Below are 17,486 nucleotides of genomic sequence, written 5' to 3'. Positions count from 1 at the left end.
ACATCAGCACAAGATCATTTTAATTTTCTACTAAGGAAGTATAGGCTGATTTTTTTACCTATATGGGGTAAAGTCCACTAAATGCCAAGCATGATCTGAGCTTCCATTTACCCTAAAGCTGCTCTGGGATAACTCAAGTATTAAGGCAAATAAGAATCCTATGTGTTAAGCAAGTATATGTTGAGGTTAGCTACATTTTTCTACAATCCACATTTGCCCCCAAAAGATTTTGCTATTTCCTTAGAAAAGTGGGAGGAACTTAAGACTCCCCCAAGGGACAGATTCTTCTACAACTTTTAAGAGAGGGAAATGACAAATTAATCTTCCTTTAGATCTTGTCAACAGAGAGCTAGCCACAGGTTGGGAGGGGCTTACTACATGCTTCTCAAAGTCCTTTATGTCAGAACATTAGCAGCAACAAAGCTTTGGAAGATAAGAGCAGTCCTCCATTTAAAAGCATGGTATTGCCCCAATACCCCCATATGCATTTCATGTACACATACTCAGGGGTGTCTGACACCTGTTATAACCCTACTTCTAAGATAAAACCCTCTCCCAAGGGACATATTCATTAGATTATGGAGTTTAGGAACAACTGGAAGACAGAACAATGCCCTGACAGACCAGGAAACAGAAGCCAACTACCTCAAAGTATTCTGGTAGGTAACTAGTACATTTTTCACTTTAAGAGAGCAGAGACTGGATGCAGCTTTTGGGAGGGGAGGGAGATGTAGTACCACTGAAAAAGACTGGCTGCCTGGCATGAGAAAATTTCTTCAACACTGTATGGTGGAACTCTGCAGAAAGAATACACATACCTTAGGCCATTGAACTGAATGAAGCCATGCTATAGAAAACAGCCTGCTATGGGAGTAGCCAATTCAGTGGGAGTCCAGATAAGATTCTCATTCCACATAGTCAGACTTAGTCTAATGAAGTTTTTACAAATAACAATACACATTCTAATGGTGCAAACACACCTATCCAAATAATTCCCATCTCAGTAATACTATCTAATAACAGGCTGTTGTTTAATAGTACTTTATGGTTTGCAAAGTGCTTCACAAATATCTCATTTGATCCAACAACAACCTTGCCAGGTAGATGCTATTATCCCTGTTTTACAGATGAAGAAACTAAGACACACAGAGGTTAAATAACTTGCTTAGATCACACAGCCTAGTAAGTTTTTCAAGCAGTAGTCAGATCTTCCTGACTCTAGGTCCAAAGCTCTTTCACTTTGCTGCCTCTCCTCAATGCCTCTCAGAGAGTGATGGGGGGGGGGGGGCCCACGACAAGAACCATTCCAGAATGCAGAAGCTTGTAGAAACATTGCTGACTGTGAGACCTTGCTCAGGGAAGCTGTTCTTGTACCTCACCCCATTCCTATCCCACTTTACTCCTCAACCACTTGCAAAAGAGGAGGGCACCCCAAAATGGCTGACAATATAAGCTCCTAGGCACAGATTATAGTACAATGGTTTCATATAGCACATCTCTGTCTACCCTAATCCAAACCAGGTGATTCAGTCTCCTTTCTTGCTACCTAATGCTGTATTTCCTCCTACCATCCCTTTACTCCCATCATTACTCCCAGCAACTAACTTTGTACTTCCCAAGGAAACAACCTCTCCATTTCACTTCCCTAAAGGAAAAGAACTTACACAGACAGATGCACACCAAACTGAGAAACAAAATCCTCCAATGGTGGCAAAGTCACCTAAGGGAAAACAAATAGCTATAAAACAGATTTCATTTCAGACTACACAGAGGGAAATCTCTAACTATATCTTTCTGGGGAAATCGGACTTCAGAGGCTGCTTCCATTGAGTTCTAGAAGTAGTAATATTTAGAATACAGAGATGGGTTTGTGATTTGCAGAATGGAAAAGAGAAAAAAGAGAGAGGGCTATAGCAAACAAATTGGTTCCATACCAGATTAATGACTTGTCCACAAGGGAGAAATACACATGGCATCATCAAGGGAAAGAAACAACATTGTCCCTCGCTATAGGGCAGACAGTGGGGCCAATATGATCTCAGAGTGCTCATGTCCTGATACAACTGGCCAGATCCATTAGTCAGAAAGAAAGAAAAAAATAAGTGGGTCAGAGTTTTAAAACAGCCAACACTCCCACTCCCACCAAAAACAAACAAACTAAAACCCTTAATATCTATTGGAGGCATTGGCAAGTCACTGCCTCTATCTCCCAAAGCTGCCCAAGGCTTCCCAGATTGCCAGAGAAAGGAGATAGGGTCTGGGTTGAGTATAAATTTATTTTGATCTACCTCTTATTCAATCAGGACTTTCCCTGTTCAAATGGAAAACTAAGAACTGATGAAGGAGACTAATACAGTTGGCACTGTTCAGGACATTATTGTTTGGGGACCCAAGATTCTAAACAAATACCCCATCTTCTAGAGTAGAAGTGACCCATAATTATTTCATTTCTGCTGCTTCTAGGAGCTACCCAGTCTTTTTTGTTTGGTGGTTCTTTTGTGTGTTGCTGTCTCCTCCCTAGCCACGAGGCAAGATGTCCTCAGTTCAGCCCATCACCCCCACCTCTCTCAGGGTGGTCAGCTCCCTGAAGTCTGGTCTCCTGTTTCTCATTTGGGTTTGTGGGACTGTACATGCTTCAGCTACCCCGATGGGGAAAGGCATCAGACACACATACTTAGGCAATTAATATCAGTCTACCACCCAGTCTAGAATGGTGTATGTAACTGAGTTATAATGGTGGGAATATAGTGAGGCAGCAAAATAACATCAAAAAGTAATCTTGGTATCCACAAACCCCATTAAATAGGTGCTGAAGATGGAGCTCTAGAACAGAACTCTCTAGCAGAAAAAAGAACAGTCGGTCCCCCTCTACAACTAGTTGTCCTACACACAGTTGCTAAAATTTTTAAAGTTTCTACAGTGGATCACTATTGCCTGTTGGAATCAAATGTAAACTCAACCTAGTCTTCAAAATGCTTCCATCTCCAGAACCTCACCTGCCATTAAACAGGGTCCTTCTGTTCTAGGCTACCAAATCTGTTCACTATCTTCTACACACAACTTTCCTATTCTCTCATTCTTCTTTATATATGTCACCATCTTCTCACTATCCAGCATCCCACCCTCTAAATCCCCACACCTGTCCACCGATTTATGTCCCTTCCTTCTAAAATCTAGCGCTAACAATTCCAAAAGACTCATGATGGAAAATGCTATCCACATTCAGAGAAAGAACTATGGAGTCTGAATGCAGATCGAAGCATACTATTTTCACTTTGTTTTTTCGTTTTCATGGTTTTTCCCTTTTGTTCTGATTCTTCTTTCACGACATGACTAATGTGGAAATATGTTTTGTTTCACATGACTGTACATGTATAACCTATATCAGATTGCTTGCTGTCTTGGGGAGGGGGGAGGTAAGGCAGGGAAGGAGAAAAATTTGGAACTCAAAATCTTATAAAAATGAATGATGAAAACTATCTTTACATGTAATTGGAAAAAAATAAAATACTATTAAAATCTAGTTCTAACTCCACCTAAACATTCATTTTCTTTTTTAGGGCCTGTCTATGTTATTTTATGTTTTTTCTTTCTATGCAGACTGTTAAGTTATTTAACAATGCTGATGTACTTACTCTTTTTGTACCTATCCACAGGTATAAAAAAAGGCAAGAAGACAGCTTAGTGGATAAAGCATTGGGCCTGGAGTCAGGAAAATATAAGTTCAAATCCAACCTGAGACATTTACTAGCTGTGACCCTGGACAAGACACTTAACCTCTGTTCCCTTAATCCACTGAAGAAGAAAATGGCAAACTACTCCAGTATCTTGCCAAGAGAACCCCATGGACAGCATGGTCCATGGGGTCATGAAGAGCTGGATATGGCTGAACAATTGGACCATAACAATAATTCTCATACAGAAATCTGCACACAAAAAAAGATGTTTAAATATTATTGACTGACTAAACTTTATAACCTATGGGAATTGTCAGCTAACATACCAAAAATCGTATTCCCATTCCCCAGGTTCAACATTCTTATTCCCTAGAAGCCCAGACACCCAGGAAGATAAAATTCCTCTGATTCATTTTAAACCAGACCAATTTATGAGGCAGCTAGAGTATAGTAAAAAGACCTTAAGAGATAAGTGGTCAAATGATATGAACAGTTTTCAAAAGAATTGCAAATTACAAATAACCATATAACATTGGTTATATATAACATTGCTCTAAAATCACTAAGAAAAATGCATTAAAAAAAAAAATCCTACATTTCACCTCACACCCTACACAATGGCAGAGATGACAAAAAAAAGTAAGATTCAATGATGGAGGGGCTGAGGGAACATAAGAATATTAATATACTTTTGGAAATATCAAAGAAAAGTGACTAATAACCATACCCTTTGACCCAATGATCCTATTATTAACATATATACCTCAAGTTAGTTAAAGACAGTAACAATGAACTGATATACCCCAAAACATTCATACCAACACTTTTTGTGGCAGTAATGAACTGGAAACAAAGTAGGTGCCCACTGATTGGTGAATGGCTGAAAAAATTATGGAATAAGTAATGGAATATTATTGTAATAAATGATGAATATGAGAATTGCAAAAAAATGAGCAAAGTCTTGTATGAAAAGATACTGAGTCAAATAAACAGAATCAAAAGAACAATATGCATTTACTATAATGTAATAATTACTTAAAGCCAATCAAACTCTGAATCACCAAAAAACCAATGAGGGTTCAAAAAATGAAACACAGCTCCCTCATCACGGCAGAGAGAGAGAGAGAGAGAGAGATGGAAGTCTACTAGAATGTCATATATACTTTAAGGTGTCACCACATCAGATGTTTTTGCTTATTTTTCTTTATCATAAGAAAGAGTTCTATAGCTGTTAAGGGTCGTTCCCCTCCCCCCTCCATCCCCTGAATGACAGTGATGTAAAGACAACAGACATCAATAAAATGTTTGGTTTAAACAAACAAACAAACAAAAAAAAAAACCCCACCAACTTCCCCTAGGTTTCAATAACCCATCTCTTCCAATAATAACCACTTACATTTATACAGCATTTTAAGGTTTACAAACTTAATCCTGAATTCTCTAATACAGCAATCTACCTTGGAAGTGGAAAAAATCAAAAGTCAAAACCAGTAGCCAGCATATACTGGGATTAATTAGCTCAAGGAAGTTATAAGGAAAACACTGAAAAAGCAAAATGAGCTCAAGAGACAGGTCCATTTATTTCTGTATTTTCATTAAAGACAGTATGTTTCAGTAGAAAGGATGCTGAATTTGGAACCAAAGAAAATGGATTCGAATCCCATCTCTGCTATATTTATTACCTGTGGGACCCTTGGGCAAGTCACTTAATCTCTACTAGTCCCAGTTTCCACATGTGTAAAATGACATCTGAGAGCTTCTGATTTTTGTTTTCTCAAATCCAGACTATCAAAACAATAGTTCTAAACAAAAATGAATGGGCACAAGGTCTACTGCTCTGTACTTGCCCTCCTAGCACCTTTTCCTCTTTGCCTTTAGTTCACCCAATACAACAAATCCATTGGCCATATTCTCCATACAGTTAATCAAAGGGAAAATCCCAGGAAGAGCAGGCCTTGCCCTAAACCACCCACCATTACAAATTATAGACTATAATATCACAGACTTAAAGCTGGAAGGAACCTTGAGAGAAAATGAAAGAGAAATAAAGATTAAATGATTTGCCCTAGGTCATACCACTGGTAAGAGGCAGAATAGGGATTTGAATTGAGGTCATCTGACTTAAAATCCAGTCCTCTTTCAGAAGGTCACTGAATTGTGGAGGATAGAAGCACTTTCCAAAGTTCAAATTCTTTTCCTTGTTATCATTATCAAGGTATCCTGACAATCTAATACAATGATTCATCAATCATGGTTGGACTAGATGACTTCTTGGACTCCTTTCTAATTTTGAGATTACACAGTTCTATGAATGATATCAGATAGATGTGAAAGTCACATCTCCTAAGTACTATTTTAAACAGGTGATATTGGAACAAGGTAGAAGGAGATCAAAAGATGATTCCATTTGTTCTTTAAAACTTTATTTGCATAAAAGTCAGGATCCAAAAGGATCCTGACAGGCAAGATTCTTAATATTTTTGGTGTCATGAACACCTTTGAGGGCCCAGTGAAGCCCATGGACCCAAGCTCAGAATAATGTTTTTAAATACATCAAACACATATGATTACAAAGGAAATTATACTGAAATAGTAAAAAAAAAATTTTTGTCGGGGTTGAACGACTTGCCTAGGGTCACACAAATAGTGTCTGAGGTGAGATTTGAACCTAGGTCTTTCTAACTCCAGGGCTGGTCCTCTATCCACTGTGCCACCTAGCTGCCCCAGTAGTTACTTAAAAAAAAAAAAAGTTAATATCCCATGTTAAGAACCCCCAGCTAGAGTACTGGACTTATTCTATTAAGATGACATTCAATATGGATAAATATGAAATTCTGCAAACAGGCCAATTTAGGCTTGATGTCAGAGAAAACTTCCTGACAATTAGAGCAGTCCAAAAATGGAATGGTTTGCCTCAAGAAGTAGTGGATTACTACTCCCTCAAGGTCTCTGAGAAGAGCTAGGCTTGATGACCACTTGGTTCAGTGTGTCATAGTGGGGATTCCTTCATGTATGGGTTAGAGCAGATGGCCTCTGAGGTCTCTTCCAATTCTTAAATTCTGTGATTATCAGTAAATTTCAACTAAAATTTATAAGGAATAAGTAAAAAACAAACTCCCTATCTGTCCATTAAAAGAAAGTTGTCTTTACTAATGTCTCTGAATAGAGCCTACCATCTAAAACTCTCTTCCTGGTTAAAAGTAGGAATAGAACAAAAATCAAAATCAAGTTTTTAAGTGAATTTGTTCCTCTGAACCCACTAGTGTACAACAAAATCAGCATGGGGGAAGAACGTTAAACTAAAAAAACTGGAAAGGATGAAATAAGCATCTCTTCTGTTCCATTTACATTGAAAACACACCAACATAAATAGTAAAATTTGATTCAACACAGCACATACAAAATGGCTGGCTCCCACTGAGAGCATTTCCATGCAATACTATAAAAGGATAATATCAACCCAAAAAGGTAATTATGGCTTCTAACAGTGAGGGGAGTACCACTGCAGCTCTATGCGAATACTAAGCTATCTAACTTCAGCTACTCAACTCTAGTAGAGATTTTCTTCTGCTTGGTGATTTCCTGCAGACTAAGGTATGGAAATCAAGTGACTGTGAAACAACTTAATTCATTTGTAAAGGTAACTTGGAAGAGTGGGCTTTTGCTGCACAGGAATGGGAAACAAGTTCAGGCAGCTTGTGAAGAATAGGCCTGCAGCTCTGGCAGGTCTAATCCTACAATTCTTAAAGAAAAGTGTAACCCCAAATGCATTCTCCAACAAAAGGAAACAAGTAGAGATATTTGGAGCAACTTACTTGGCAACAAAGAAGGAGGTAAAAATCAGATACATTTATAAAAGGTTGTTTAAACCAAGGCTGCTCTTCCTATAGTACTTTGGTAGTGAAGAAAGACTTACAAAGCACAATTTCATCTCCAAAAGAACAACAACAAAAAAAATTCCCCTATAGCCTAGGTAGCTCCATCTGCACTGAAGCCCAATATAAATCCAAGTCATTTCAGTCCAATTCCACTGATGGTAATTACCCCACTCCCAGCCCCTTACAAATTAGTGCTATGGCTCTGAATGATCAGATCCAAATAAAAATGAGTACTCACATAAAGCCAACTGTAAAGTTACGACCCCTCTATTCATTAACACGTTTTAATTCTCATTTCCACCCGACAAACTCCACATATATCCATCTAGGAAATAAAGAGAAGTGAAGAAAAAAGGCATCATGGTAAATGGGGTAGAATTGTAACTTTCAAATGATGTGATAGGATGCTGGTGAAAAACAACTCTTAACCATGGTGGAACAGAAAATGCTTTCAGTGCTTTAAGGACATGCATGACCAGTCCAACAAGAATCCCAAAATATAGTAGATCTAATGCCTGGAAGCTCCAGAACAACCTCTGAATTTTTCTTCCTGCCATGTGTTATTTGAGTTTCCTTTTGTACAAATCTAACTCTGTAGAGCAGATGGCATAGAGAAAAAATGCAATTCTATATATCCATACCCGACAGAACAAAAAGGGGGGGGTGGTTAAGAAGGAACAACTATAGACAGTATTTGCTCTATTATCTGGTATTTTGCTTCTCCTTAAGACTTTTTTTCTTATTGCCTTGACAATGCTGAAACAGTTTGCTATTAAAATAATAAAAAGCCTCCTTAATGAATTACAGCTGTTAAATCCAGGAGGCATTCTCCTTAGGGCACTGACTTCTTTTCAAAGCACATATACCTCTGAACACAAGAGGAGACTCACAAACCATGCTGCCTGAACCTCCTAGTCCCCCTCCCCACCCTACCCCCAAGGATAACTTCCATTGGGAACATGACCACTACCACCCAGTCAGAGAAGCCATCTTCAACACTATTTGCAATTGAACATTTTTTTAAAAGAAAGATGGAAAGGTGGGGTGCAAAAAGTGTTTTTCTTGCTCCAAGCCTCCTTCCTCCCCCCTCGACCATCAGCCCAAGCAAGCAGAGATGACGCAGGCTTCCTTATATAATAGCCCGTGATTTCCTAGACTGCAGGCCTTTCCCTTTGTGCTCTGTATACACTTACACACGCGCATACACATCGTTTTGCAGCCCCTGGCATCATGCCAGCACTCACCCTCGTCAGCTGGTTGACTCCATTCACAGAGAGGGGTTGGAGCTGACATAGAAAGAAAAGGGGGGGAGGGAGGATGAGGGGGAGCTAAAACCCATCACTGCTACAGACAAAAGAAATATTTAAAAAAAAAATCTTAGTATCAGCCTTCTCTTGAAGCTTCAGCTTAAGGAAGACTGGAAGCCTGGGACCCCCACCAGAACACTGAATGGGGAGGCCGGGAAGAATGAGGAGCTGAACCAAGGAGAAGAGCTTTGTAGAAGAAACACATCAGAAAATTTTCAAAAGCAATAGTGTTAATTCCCTGAACCCCATTCAGAGACCCCAACATATCACTCTCTTCTAATGGCAAGAAAAGGGCTGTGGATAACTAGAGACTTCATTTCTGCTTTTTGTTTAAAAAAAAAAAAGAAAAGAAAAGAAAAAAATGGACAGTTCAAAGTACTTACAGGTACACATTTTCCTGCCGCCTCCTCTAGTTGTCAGAAAAATAGAGAAACAAGAAAGGGGAATACCAACAAAAAAAAAGAGTGGGAAAAGGAAAGAAATGAGTTTGGTTTATTGGGGGGGGCAGTTCCTTTTTTCCCCTCTTTTCTTTTGTATGAGGAACCCTCTCTGTAGCACTGGGGTGGCCCCATGCGTGCCAGCCCCCTTGAGAGACCTGAACAAACCCGGTCTCCAAGCGGGCACTGCCCTGCCAATCACATGCCGTACTGTTATATTAAACAAAAGGAACAGGGGGATGCTTACTTTTACCCATGATGCCTAGCAGGGGCAAGGGGGGGGAGGAGAGAAAAACCAGTTGCAGCCGGTTTATAACCTCAGGACAAGGAATTATCTCTTAATTTTTAAAGTCGTTTGTGGCATAAAAGTCAGTTAGCCACCCCACCCCCCCACTTCTCAGCCTATTTTGGCATCTTGCCAAACTTTGCCTTCATTCATGAGCAGTGGTTTCCTTCTAATGATGATGATGTTTTAACTGTTTAGTTCCCACAACCAAAGGTCAAGATGTATAGCAATACCAATGACTCCAAAAGCATGAGACTGACAAGTCCTTACCAGCTGGCCTCCCCCTTTATTCCTGATTGCCAAGAATTGGGAAGAAAGGTCATTGCTAGCTAGGATAAATGATGTTCAGAAGGTGAATTCCTTATAGACACTAAGCCCTAATGGGCACCTGTTTCCTCTCTCTTAATGCTACATTGGGTGTTTGTATGCAAACCTTGTATAAATGTATAGATGGCCTGTCACTTTACAGGATCACAATAGATCCCTTCCCCCCTGCAAAAACTTCAATTCAGCCCCATCTTCCTGAATCATTCCCAGAGTTCATACCCTTCTACCATCTTTTTACAAACTGGCAAGAAGAATGCTTCTCACTAGACATTCAGATTCCAAGTGGACTCAGCTATTAGAAGTAGGGCCAGAGCTCTGGTGAGATTTAGTCCTCAAATTATTTTCAGACTAATTTGTCTACCATATTTATGCTCTAGGACAAAAGTTCCAAACCTTCTATTGAGAAGAAAATAATACTTTTAACCTCCCTGAAACCTGGAGCTTACTCAAAAGTAGGTGGGTGGAGCTACAGTCTCTACTACAAATTCAGTGGTATGGGTGATAATTCTAGCAATGTTCCCCTCTGAGCTGGGAATTCTGTCTGGTAAACCACAGAAAAGAGGCTGTGGAAGAAAGTATTATATATGGCAGCAAAAACTGATTTGGAAATCAACCAGGTAAAGCTTTGATGAAATTTAATGGGGGATAAATGTAAATCCTTCCTCCAGGTTAAAAAAAAAAAATTTGTACCAATTTAAGGTGGTAAGCATGGCTGGACTGACACTCACACAAAAAATGTCTGGGAGTTTCTGTAATAGAGGTCAACATTATATGATATGGCAGATGGAAAAGGTAATGTGATCTCAGGCAGCATTAATAAAAGCATGGTCTCCAGAACAAGGGAGGTTACATTCCCACTGAACTCTGCTCTTGTTAGACATTATATATGATGTTGAGTTATATACATAATTACATTAAGTTCTAGGTACCACATATTAGTAAGATGACTGATAAGCTAGAGTGACTCCAGCAGGATAACTAAGAATGCTGGTAAGGGGACTTAAAATTCACTCATATGAAGATCTACAGAAAAAACTAAGGAAGTTTAACCTGAAGAAAAGTTTCTGGAGTTAGAGACAGATTTGATTATCTTCAAAATATCTTAAGGATTAAGAAGGATGAAATTTTATTTGGCTAGAGAAGGCAGAACCAGGACCAACGGATACAAGTTACATGGAGACAGATATATGTTCAATACACAAAAAGTATGAATTGTCTCTCATTGGAGGTTTTCAAGCACAGACTAAATGACAGCCTCTTGCAGAAGGGATCCATGATTCAGGTAGAAGCACAGGTTCCCAAAGTGGGCGATACCACCCCCTAGGGGGTGTTGGAATGATGGGGGGAAAGAGGGGTGGTAGTAGCCTCGGGTGCAATTACGGGGCTATGAATAAAAATATGGGGGCATGGAAGCATAAGGAAAGGAAAGAAGATAAGAAAATTTTTTTTAAAAGTTCTTATGTATTTCATCTGTTATGTAAAAGAGTTAAAGTCATAATGATTACATTGTTTTCCAAATAAACACACAAAATACAAGATGTAACTGATCAGTGGTCAAGTCAGCTGACAGGTCTTAACAAGCAAGTGTTGGCAAGCAATCATGTCACCCCCTGTTACAAAGTCAAGCATGCATTGTCAGGAATATGTGCATGTAATGACTTCTTTATAATATGATACTATAGGGTTACACAATGCAATATTGCATCATCAAAATTTCAATGCAGGAAAAACCCTACAAACTTGTAATAAATTATTAAATTTAAGATGAATCATTTTAAAAAATGTATATTTTGAAATGGCACAAATTTTCAATAAAACCATTAAAGGGTTAAAGAAAGTAGATTTCTAGGGGAATGCTGAGTAATTTTTTTTAAAGGGGGCAGTAGGCCAAATAAGTTTGGGAACCTCTGAGGTAGAGGTTAGACTTGAACCCTAAACATTTAAACTCTAACATTATTTCTATAACATCTACTAGCAGATTTAAATTTCCTGGTTGGAAAGCCCCTGCAAAGATCTCAATCTATCTGAAGCACCCCTAAGCACCAGGACCTGAACTGTTACCAAAAGGAACAAGATGCTATCATACATGCTAAGCATAAGTTTTGTTAAGATTTGTTTGTTTTGTTTTTTTAAGGTGAAATCAACAATTCCTAAGAGCTGTTATTGACAATATGCCACCCCATTTGCCTTAGTTGTGCCAATGAACCACAGCCAATAATAATAGCTAGAATTTATATAGCATCTACTATGTACCAGGCACTGTGATTTTACAAATATCACATTTGATCCTCACAACAACCCTGAGAGGTGGGTGCTATTATTATCTCCATTTTACAGCTGAGGAAACTGAAGCAAAGAGGTTAAGAGACTTGCCCAAAGTCACATAGCTACCAAGGGTCTGAAGCTGTATTTGGAGTCAGGTCTTCCTGGCTCCAGGCACTATGCTCTACTCTATCCACTGAACTATATAGCGGCCTCAGCTATCTTTAACTGTTATCTTTAACTGCAGAAAGCACTGCACCAGCAGCATGTCTAAGAAAATTCCTTGTTATTTTCCCAAATGGTCTTTTGGCCATGAGGGTAAGGAAAGCAATCAAGATCCGAACTCAAGAAAACTTAAGTTTGGCCATGAAGGATATTCATATCCAGTAAGTACTAGAAACCAGTCTGCAAGAAACAGAATGGCACTGAACTACATCTGAAATAGGCAGTCCTAGGCACTGGCATAATCATTCATTAATTCATACTGAACTGCAACAGAAAAAAGTTTGCCTCTACACCAAGCTGAGCTTTAAGTGGTAAGTGTGATGACAGCACAGTCATAGTAAATGGCACTTAATAAGACTCTCAGAGATCTCCAAATCTAGGAACTGCTGCCATTTTATCAAATAACAAAAACATTAATGTCTGTGAAGAAAAAGGAGTTACTTTCCTCTTTCTTCAGTATTCACCCATCAAAATTTCCAGGAGAACTCTGCTTATAATCTTCTCATCCAAACTTGATTCCATGTTTGAATGAAGTAAGAGATGCCGGGTCCATTCCAGAGGGTACATTCACAAACACATTAGCCAATGTAAGTACCCTGAATGTTGTACTGTATTTAAACACTAATCATTTTTCACATAACCTTTAAAACAAAATGTTTGGATATAATTAATCACATCATTTGTCATGAACAAGCTTCTTCAAGCATTTTAATATTAGAGAAGTTAATATGGAGCTCTATAATCACTACACTGTAGTGATCTCACAGTAAATTGACATATATCAGTGTGTGGTGTCAGAGATCACGTGAGCAAGCCAAAAGGCTCCTGAGATTTCTGATATCTATACCTTGTAAGGAAGCAACTACAACTGTGGTGTCTCTGTGTTATCCAGCTAAATCATGAGTCAGTTGAAGTATGAAAGCTCAAAAGAAAACTGAGGAATCCCACTGAAAAATCAACGTTCTGATGCCTTCTATGATCCCAAATATTCCACACTGTGATTTAAGCAATGTCTTAGAAGAAAAAAACAAAATGCACAGACCAGTCCACCAAGATAGTTAGTCATGGTTACACTGGCAAACTCTACTCTGCCCAATCCTAGGACCAAGCAGAATATCAACTCAGTATAAATACAATCGCAGGATACGAATTCTTCCATACACGTGGGTGATCCCTACTCACAGAAAGATCTCATTCCTTTCCCCTATTTATATGTTGTCTCCTCCATCCCCCATGAGAACCTAAGTACCTAGAGGGCAAGGACTGGCTTACTTGCTAGTATATGTATACTCAGCACAGTGGTTGGCACACTTAATGTTTTTTCATTCATCAATTCCATCCCTGGTTCCCTCTGAAAGACTAAAGATGTACATATAAATGGGACTAAGGGGCAAAGATGATTCAAAAAGGTCATAATGACAACTAATCTAAAATGTGAAGAGGGCACACCTCCCACAAAATTAACCACAATTAAAATGCCTGAAATATTACTGAAGAACGTAAAAATCAACCTTTCTATTCTTTTAGAAAACATACTCCTCAGCAATACCAGAAACAAACTGGGGGGGAATGCTGTTACTTTTATTCTTGTATTACATATTTGTTCTCTAAAATCACCTAGTAAATAAATTATCAATTCCAACATTCATTTCAGGTAGATCAATTTCAGAACCACTTAAGTTTGTTCTCAGAAGAAAGTTAGACAAGCAACTAGCAAGACTAGGTCTACAACCAAATAGGACTAAACTCTTGCCTTATGATGCAATCCTGAATTACTTTACATAAATTTAATTATTCATGACTGTTAAAGAGCAGAGAAAAAATTTCTCTACCTATTACTTCCTCCCTAATCTTACCTCTATACTTCCCTAAACTCTTCCCCAAGACCTTGCTGTGTTAGGCTACTTTACTTTGGGAAACCATTTCAGAGTCCCCACACAGATAAACTTATCCAAGATAGAAACTGATGTGAGACTGTATATAACTGTGAGAACAAAAGCATAAGTAAAAAGCACTGCCATATAACCAATGGTCTACAAACAGTATTATTCATGGAAAAAGCAGGGGACTCAATTTGCCAAAAGGTCAGAGAATAAGGGTTTCTTTCCATAAGTGAGTATTCTCAACTTTTCTGGATACAATCAACATGCGAACTGTACCAGAACGCATATATACTTCTAGTCTCTAGGAATATTTATTGTCAGCAAGTATTTTCTTCTTATGAGGAAAAAATGACTAATTGGTTTGTAACTACACAGTAGTCACATATGTTACAAACTAATCATGAATTGACTGAGGTCTCCATAAGTGATGAACTCATCATTAATTTGGGCTATAAAAAGTTTAGTTAAATGAAAACTAAATACCCAAAGTTTATGAAGATAAAGAATAAAGTTTGCGCTCTACCTAGGCCCAAGGAGAAATAAGGACAAAAATTTAATAAACTGTGTTGGATTTTTTTACATAGAGAAATTGTTTTTTTTTTTAATTAAACTGTGGTATTTCCAATGTGCTCCGGAATCATCAAAGGTAGAAGAATTCGTGACCTAAAAAGGAGTCAGGATTTCAGATCTGCTATCTACTATCTTTATCACCCTAGGAGCAGAGTATTTTGTACTGTGGGCCTCTGTTGACTTAAAAATTAGAATAAAGATTTTATGAATCTACACTATACTTATAGTCTATCCACCACCTCTTGGGGCTGTAACAGGGAACATGTCACATCAGCACATGTCATTTCTCTTATGACATACATTTTTCCTTATCCTGACCTCCCTACCAGGTTATACTTTTCTATATGAAAGCACTGAGACTACGTACAAAACACCTCTGATTCTCAAATTTCTCAAGAATCCTTCTGGGCTAAACTTTTTAGCTATAGATCTTTCACCCTGTTTACCCATGCAGAGTTGATCCTTTTCTAACATATTGATCCCATTTGCATTTGTAAGTTTATCCTCATCATCTATCATCAACACATTGTTCCCCAGCAACTAAACTATTAAAAACTTGAATAGTCCTACTGATAACCTCACTGTTCTTGCTTCCTTGGCCAATACTTGAATTGTATCACCTCTGCTCAGACTACTCTATTCACACCTTCTCTCCTCTCCATATAAGCAAAAATCTCCTACTTCGAACCTTGTAAAAATTAAGCCACAAATGGTAGAATGAATTCTTCAGGAAAAGAAATCCAACTCAAAATCTCACATTAATTAGTCTACAAAGAGCTGGGCAAATGCCTAGAATCAAGTAAGTGCCATAAACATCATCAAGAGAGTGTTTTAGTAATCACCATCTACATCATTAGTCTTTCTACAAAACCCTTAGCTCCTTCACCATCTTGCCAATTAATCTGGCCTCTCAACTTACGCCATTCAGATTCCTATAGGAAGCAACTAGGTAGCACAGTGGCTTTAGGGATGTAGTCAGAAAGACCTGAGTTCAAATCCACCCTCAGACATTTACTAGTTGTGTGACCCTGAGAAAGTCACTTAACCGCTATCTGCCTCAGTTTCCTCAACTGTAAAATGGGGATACTAACAGCATCCACCTTGCAGGATTGTTATGAGGACCAAATGTGATGGTACTTGTCAAGTGCTTATGTCTGGCACATAGTTGGTGCTTTATAAATGCATATTCCCTCCCCTACTATAAGCTCTGTCCTAGAAGAAACCTTTGATTCCAAGAACAGCTCTACACTAAGCTCATTTTCTACTTCTGCTTTGAAGATTTCTTATCTCTGATCACTGCGTAAAGTCATATACAACACTACCCGTTGGGATAATCTATCTAAACTCATGCCCTATGCAATACTTGAAAGACTAACCCTATCACCAGGTGAGCAAACAAGTCTGAGATGAAGGTGGGAAACAGAGAAAAAAAAATGGTCAATACCTTTCATGATCTTAATTTATTCTCCCAATGATGCTTCTTTTTTTACCAAGATAAATTACCATCCTAATGGATCTCTACTCTCAGCAGGCTATACTAGAAACAGATCCAGTTATCTATAGGTGAATAGAGATAGAGACATCATCCTGGAATACAGTGCTAACTGAACAAGTTCATGATTCACTTCACCAAAATGTGACAATCTTAGTGAATTCACAGGACCTCCAGTTACCAATCCTTTAGATACCTGTAAATGAATCATTACTGAGAAAGGTATAGACCAAAAGAAAAAAAAGTGGGGGAGGGGAGAAGGATATGTGGGATATGTGTGTGTGTGTGTATATATATATGCATACATACATTATATATAATTGCTAGAATAAAAACTATTCTTTAAGAGTTATTAAAATTAAATTTTTTTCCTAAAATATGTGTTCTCAACATTTCTAACATTAAAATTCATAGTTATCACTTGGGATCAACATGAAAAAATAATTTCATTGTAATTAATTTCTTTTGTAATGTTTTATATTTTATTTTATGCATTTAAAAACATTATTCTGAGAAACGTTTCATAGGTATCACCAAGACTATTAAAGGGGTCCATGACATAAAAAAGGGTAAGAACCCCTGCTCTAAATCAGTAACTCAACGACCTCCATGAATCTTTCCCTGACAGCGTCAGCCAGAAGCGATCTCTCCTCCCTCTTATGGACTATCAATAATCAATAAGCATTTATTAAGCTCCTAGATGTTCCAAGCACCGTGCTACACACCAAGAGACAAAAAAATGAAACAGCTTATATCCTAATATAGAACTCTGTACTTCTGTTGTGCATTTAAATACAAAATTGAATATATATGTCCAAATGTCTTTATCTATTCTACTAGAGTATAAACCCCTTGAGGATAGGGACCATGTCTCACCTATCTTGATATACCCCAAAGAATGTAAATTCCTTGAGATCAGAAATTTTATATTTGTATTCCTAAGTCTAAGAACAACACATGGAAAATTTATGGTAATTAGCAACAAATGCTTGTTAATTGATTGGCCTCCCCAAAGTCCTGACACAGTGTCCAACAATTGTTTTTTAAATGAATGATGGGAAAAGATCAGAAGTATGGGGAAAAAAAGTGCTACTCTGTTTTGGGATATTACTGACAAATATCTAAGTGCCAATGTGTTGGGT

The 17,486-nt window shown here is 38.1% G+C and overlaps 1 protein-coding gene across 2 annotated transcripts in view; it reads right to left on the bottom strand.

The window, feature by feature from the left end:
• LOC114049995 (transcriptional repressor p66-beta) overlaps positions 1-17,486 on the bottom strand; it is a 104,402-nt gene that overhangs the window by 68,961 nt on the left and 17,955 nt on the right. Inside the window, exon 2 of one of the 2 annotated variants that reach the window (XM_027871492.1) lies at positions 7,794-7,880. The exons of the other annotated variant lie outside the window; for it this stretch is intronic. Within the exon in view, the coding sequence (XP_027727293.1) occupies positions 7,794-7,795 (2 nt within the window). The 5' untranslated portion in view covers positions 7,796-7,880. The remainder of the gene's footprint in view (positions 1-7,793; positions 7,881-17,486) is intronic. 2 annotated transcript variants of the gene reach the window in all.

Source organism: Vombatus ursinus, unplaced genomic scaffold (assembly GCF_900497805.2).
Source record: "Vombatus ursinus unplaced genomic scaffold, bare-nosed wombat genome assembly UNPS02014798.1, whole genome shotgun sequence".
Lineage (NCBI taxonomy): Eukaryota > Metazoa > Chordata > Mammalia > Diprotodontia > Vombatidae > Vombatus > Vombatus ursinus.
Note: the sequence above shows the minus strand (reverse complement) of the source record. Positions and strands in the feature narration are given on the sequence as shown.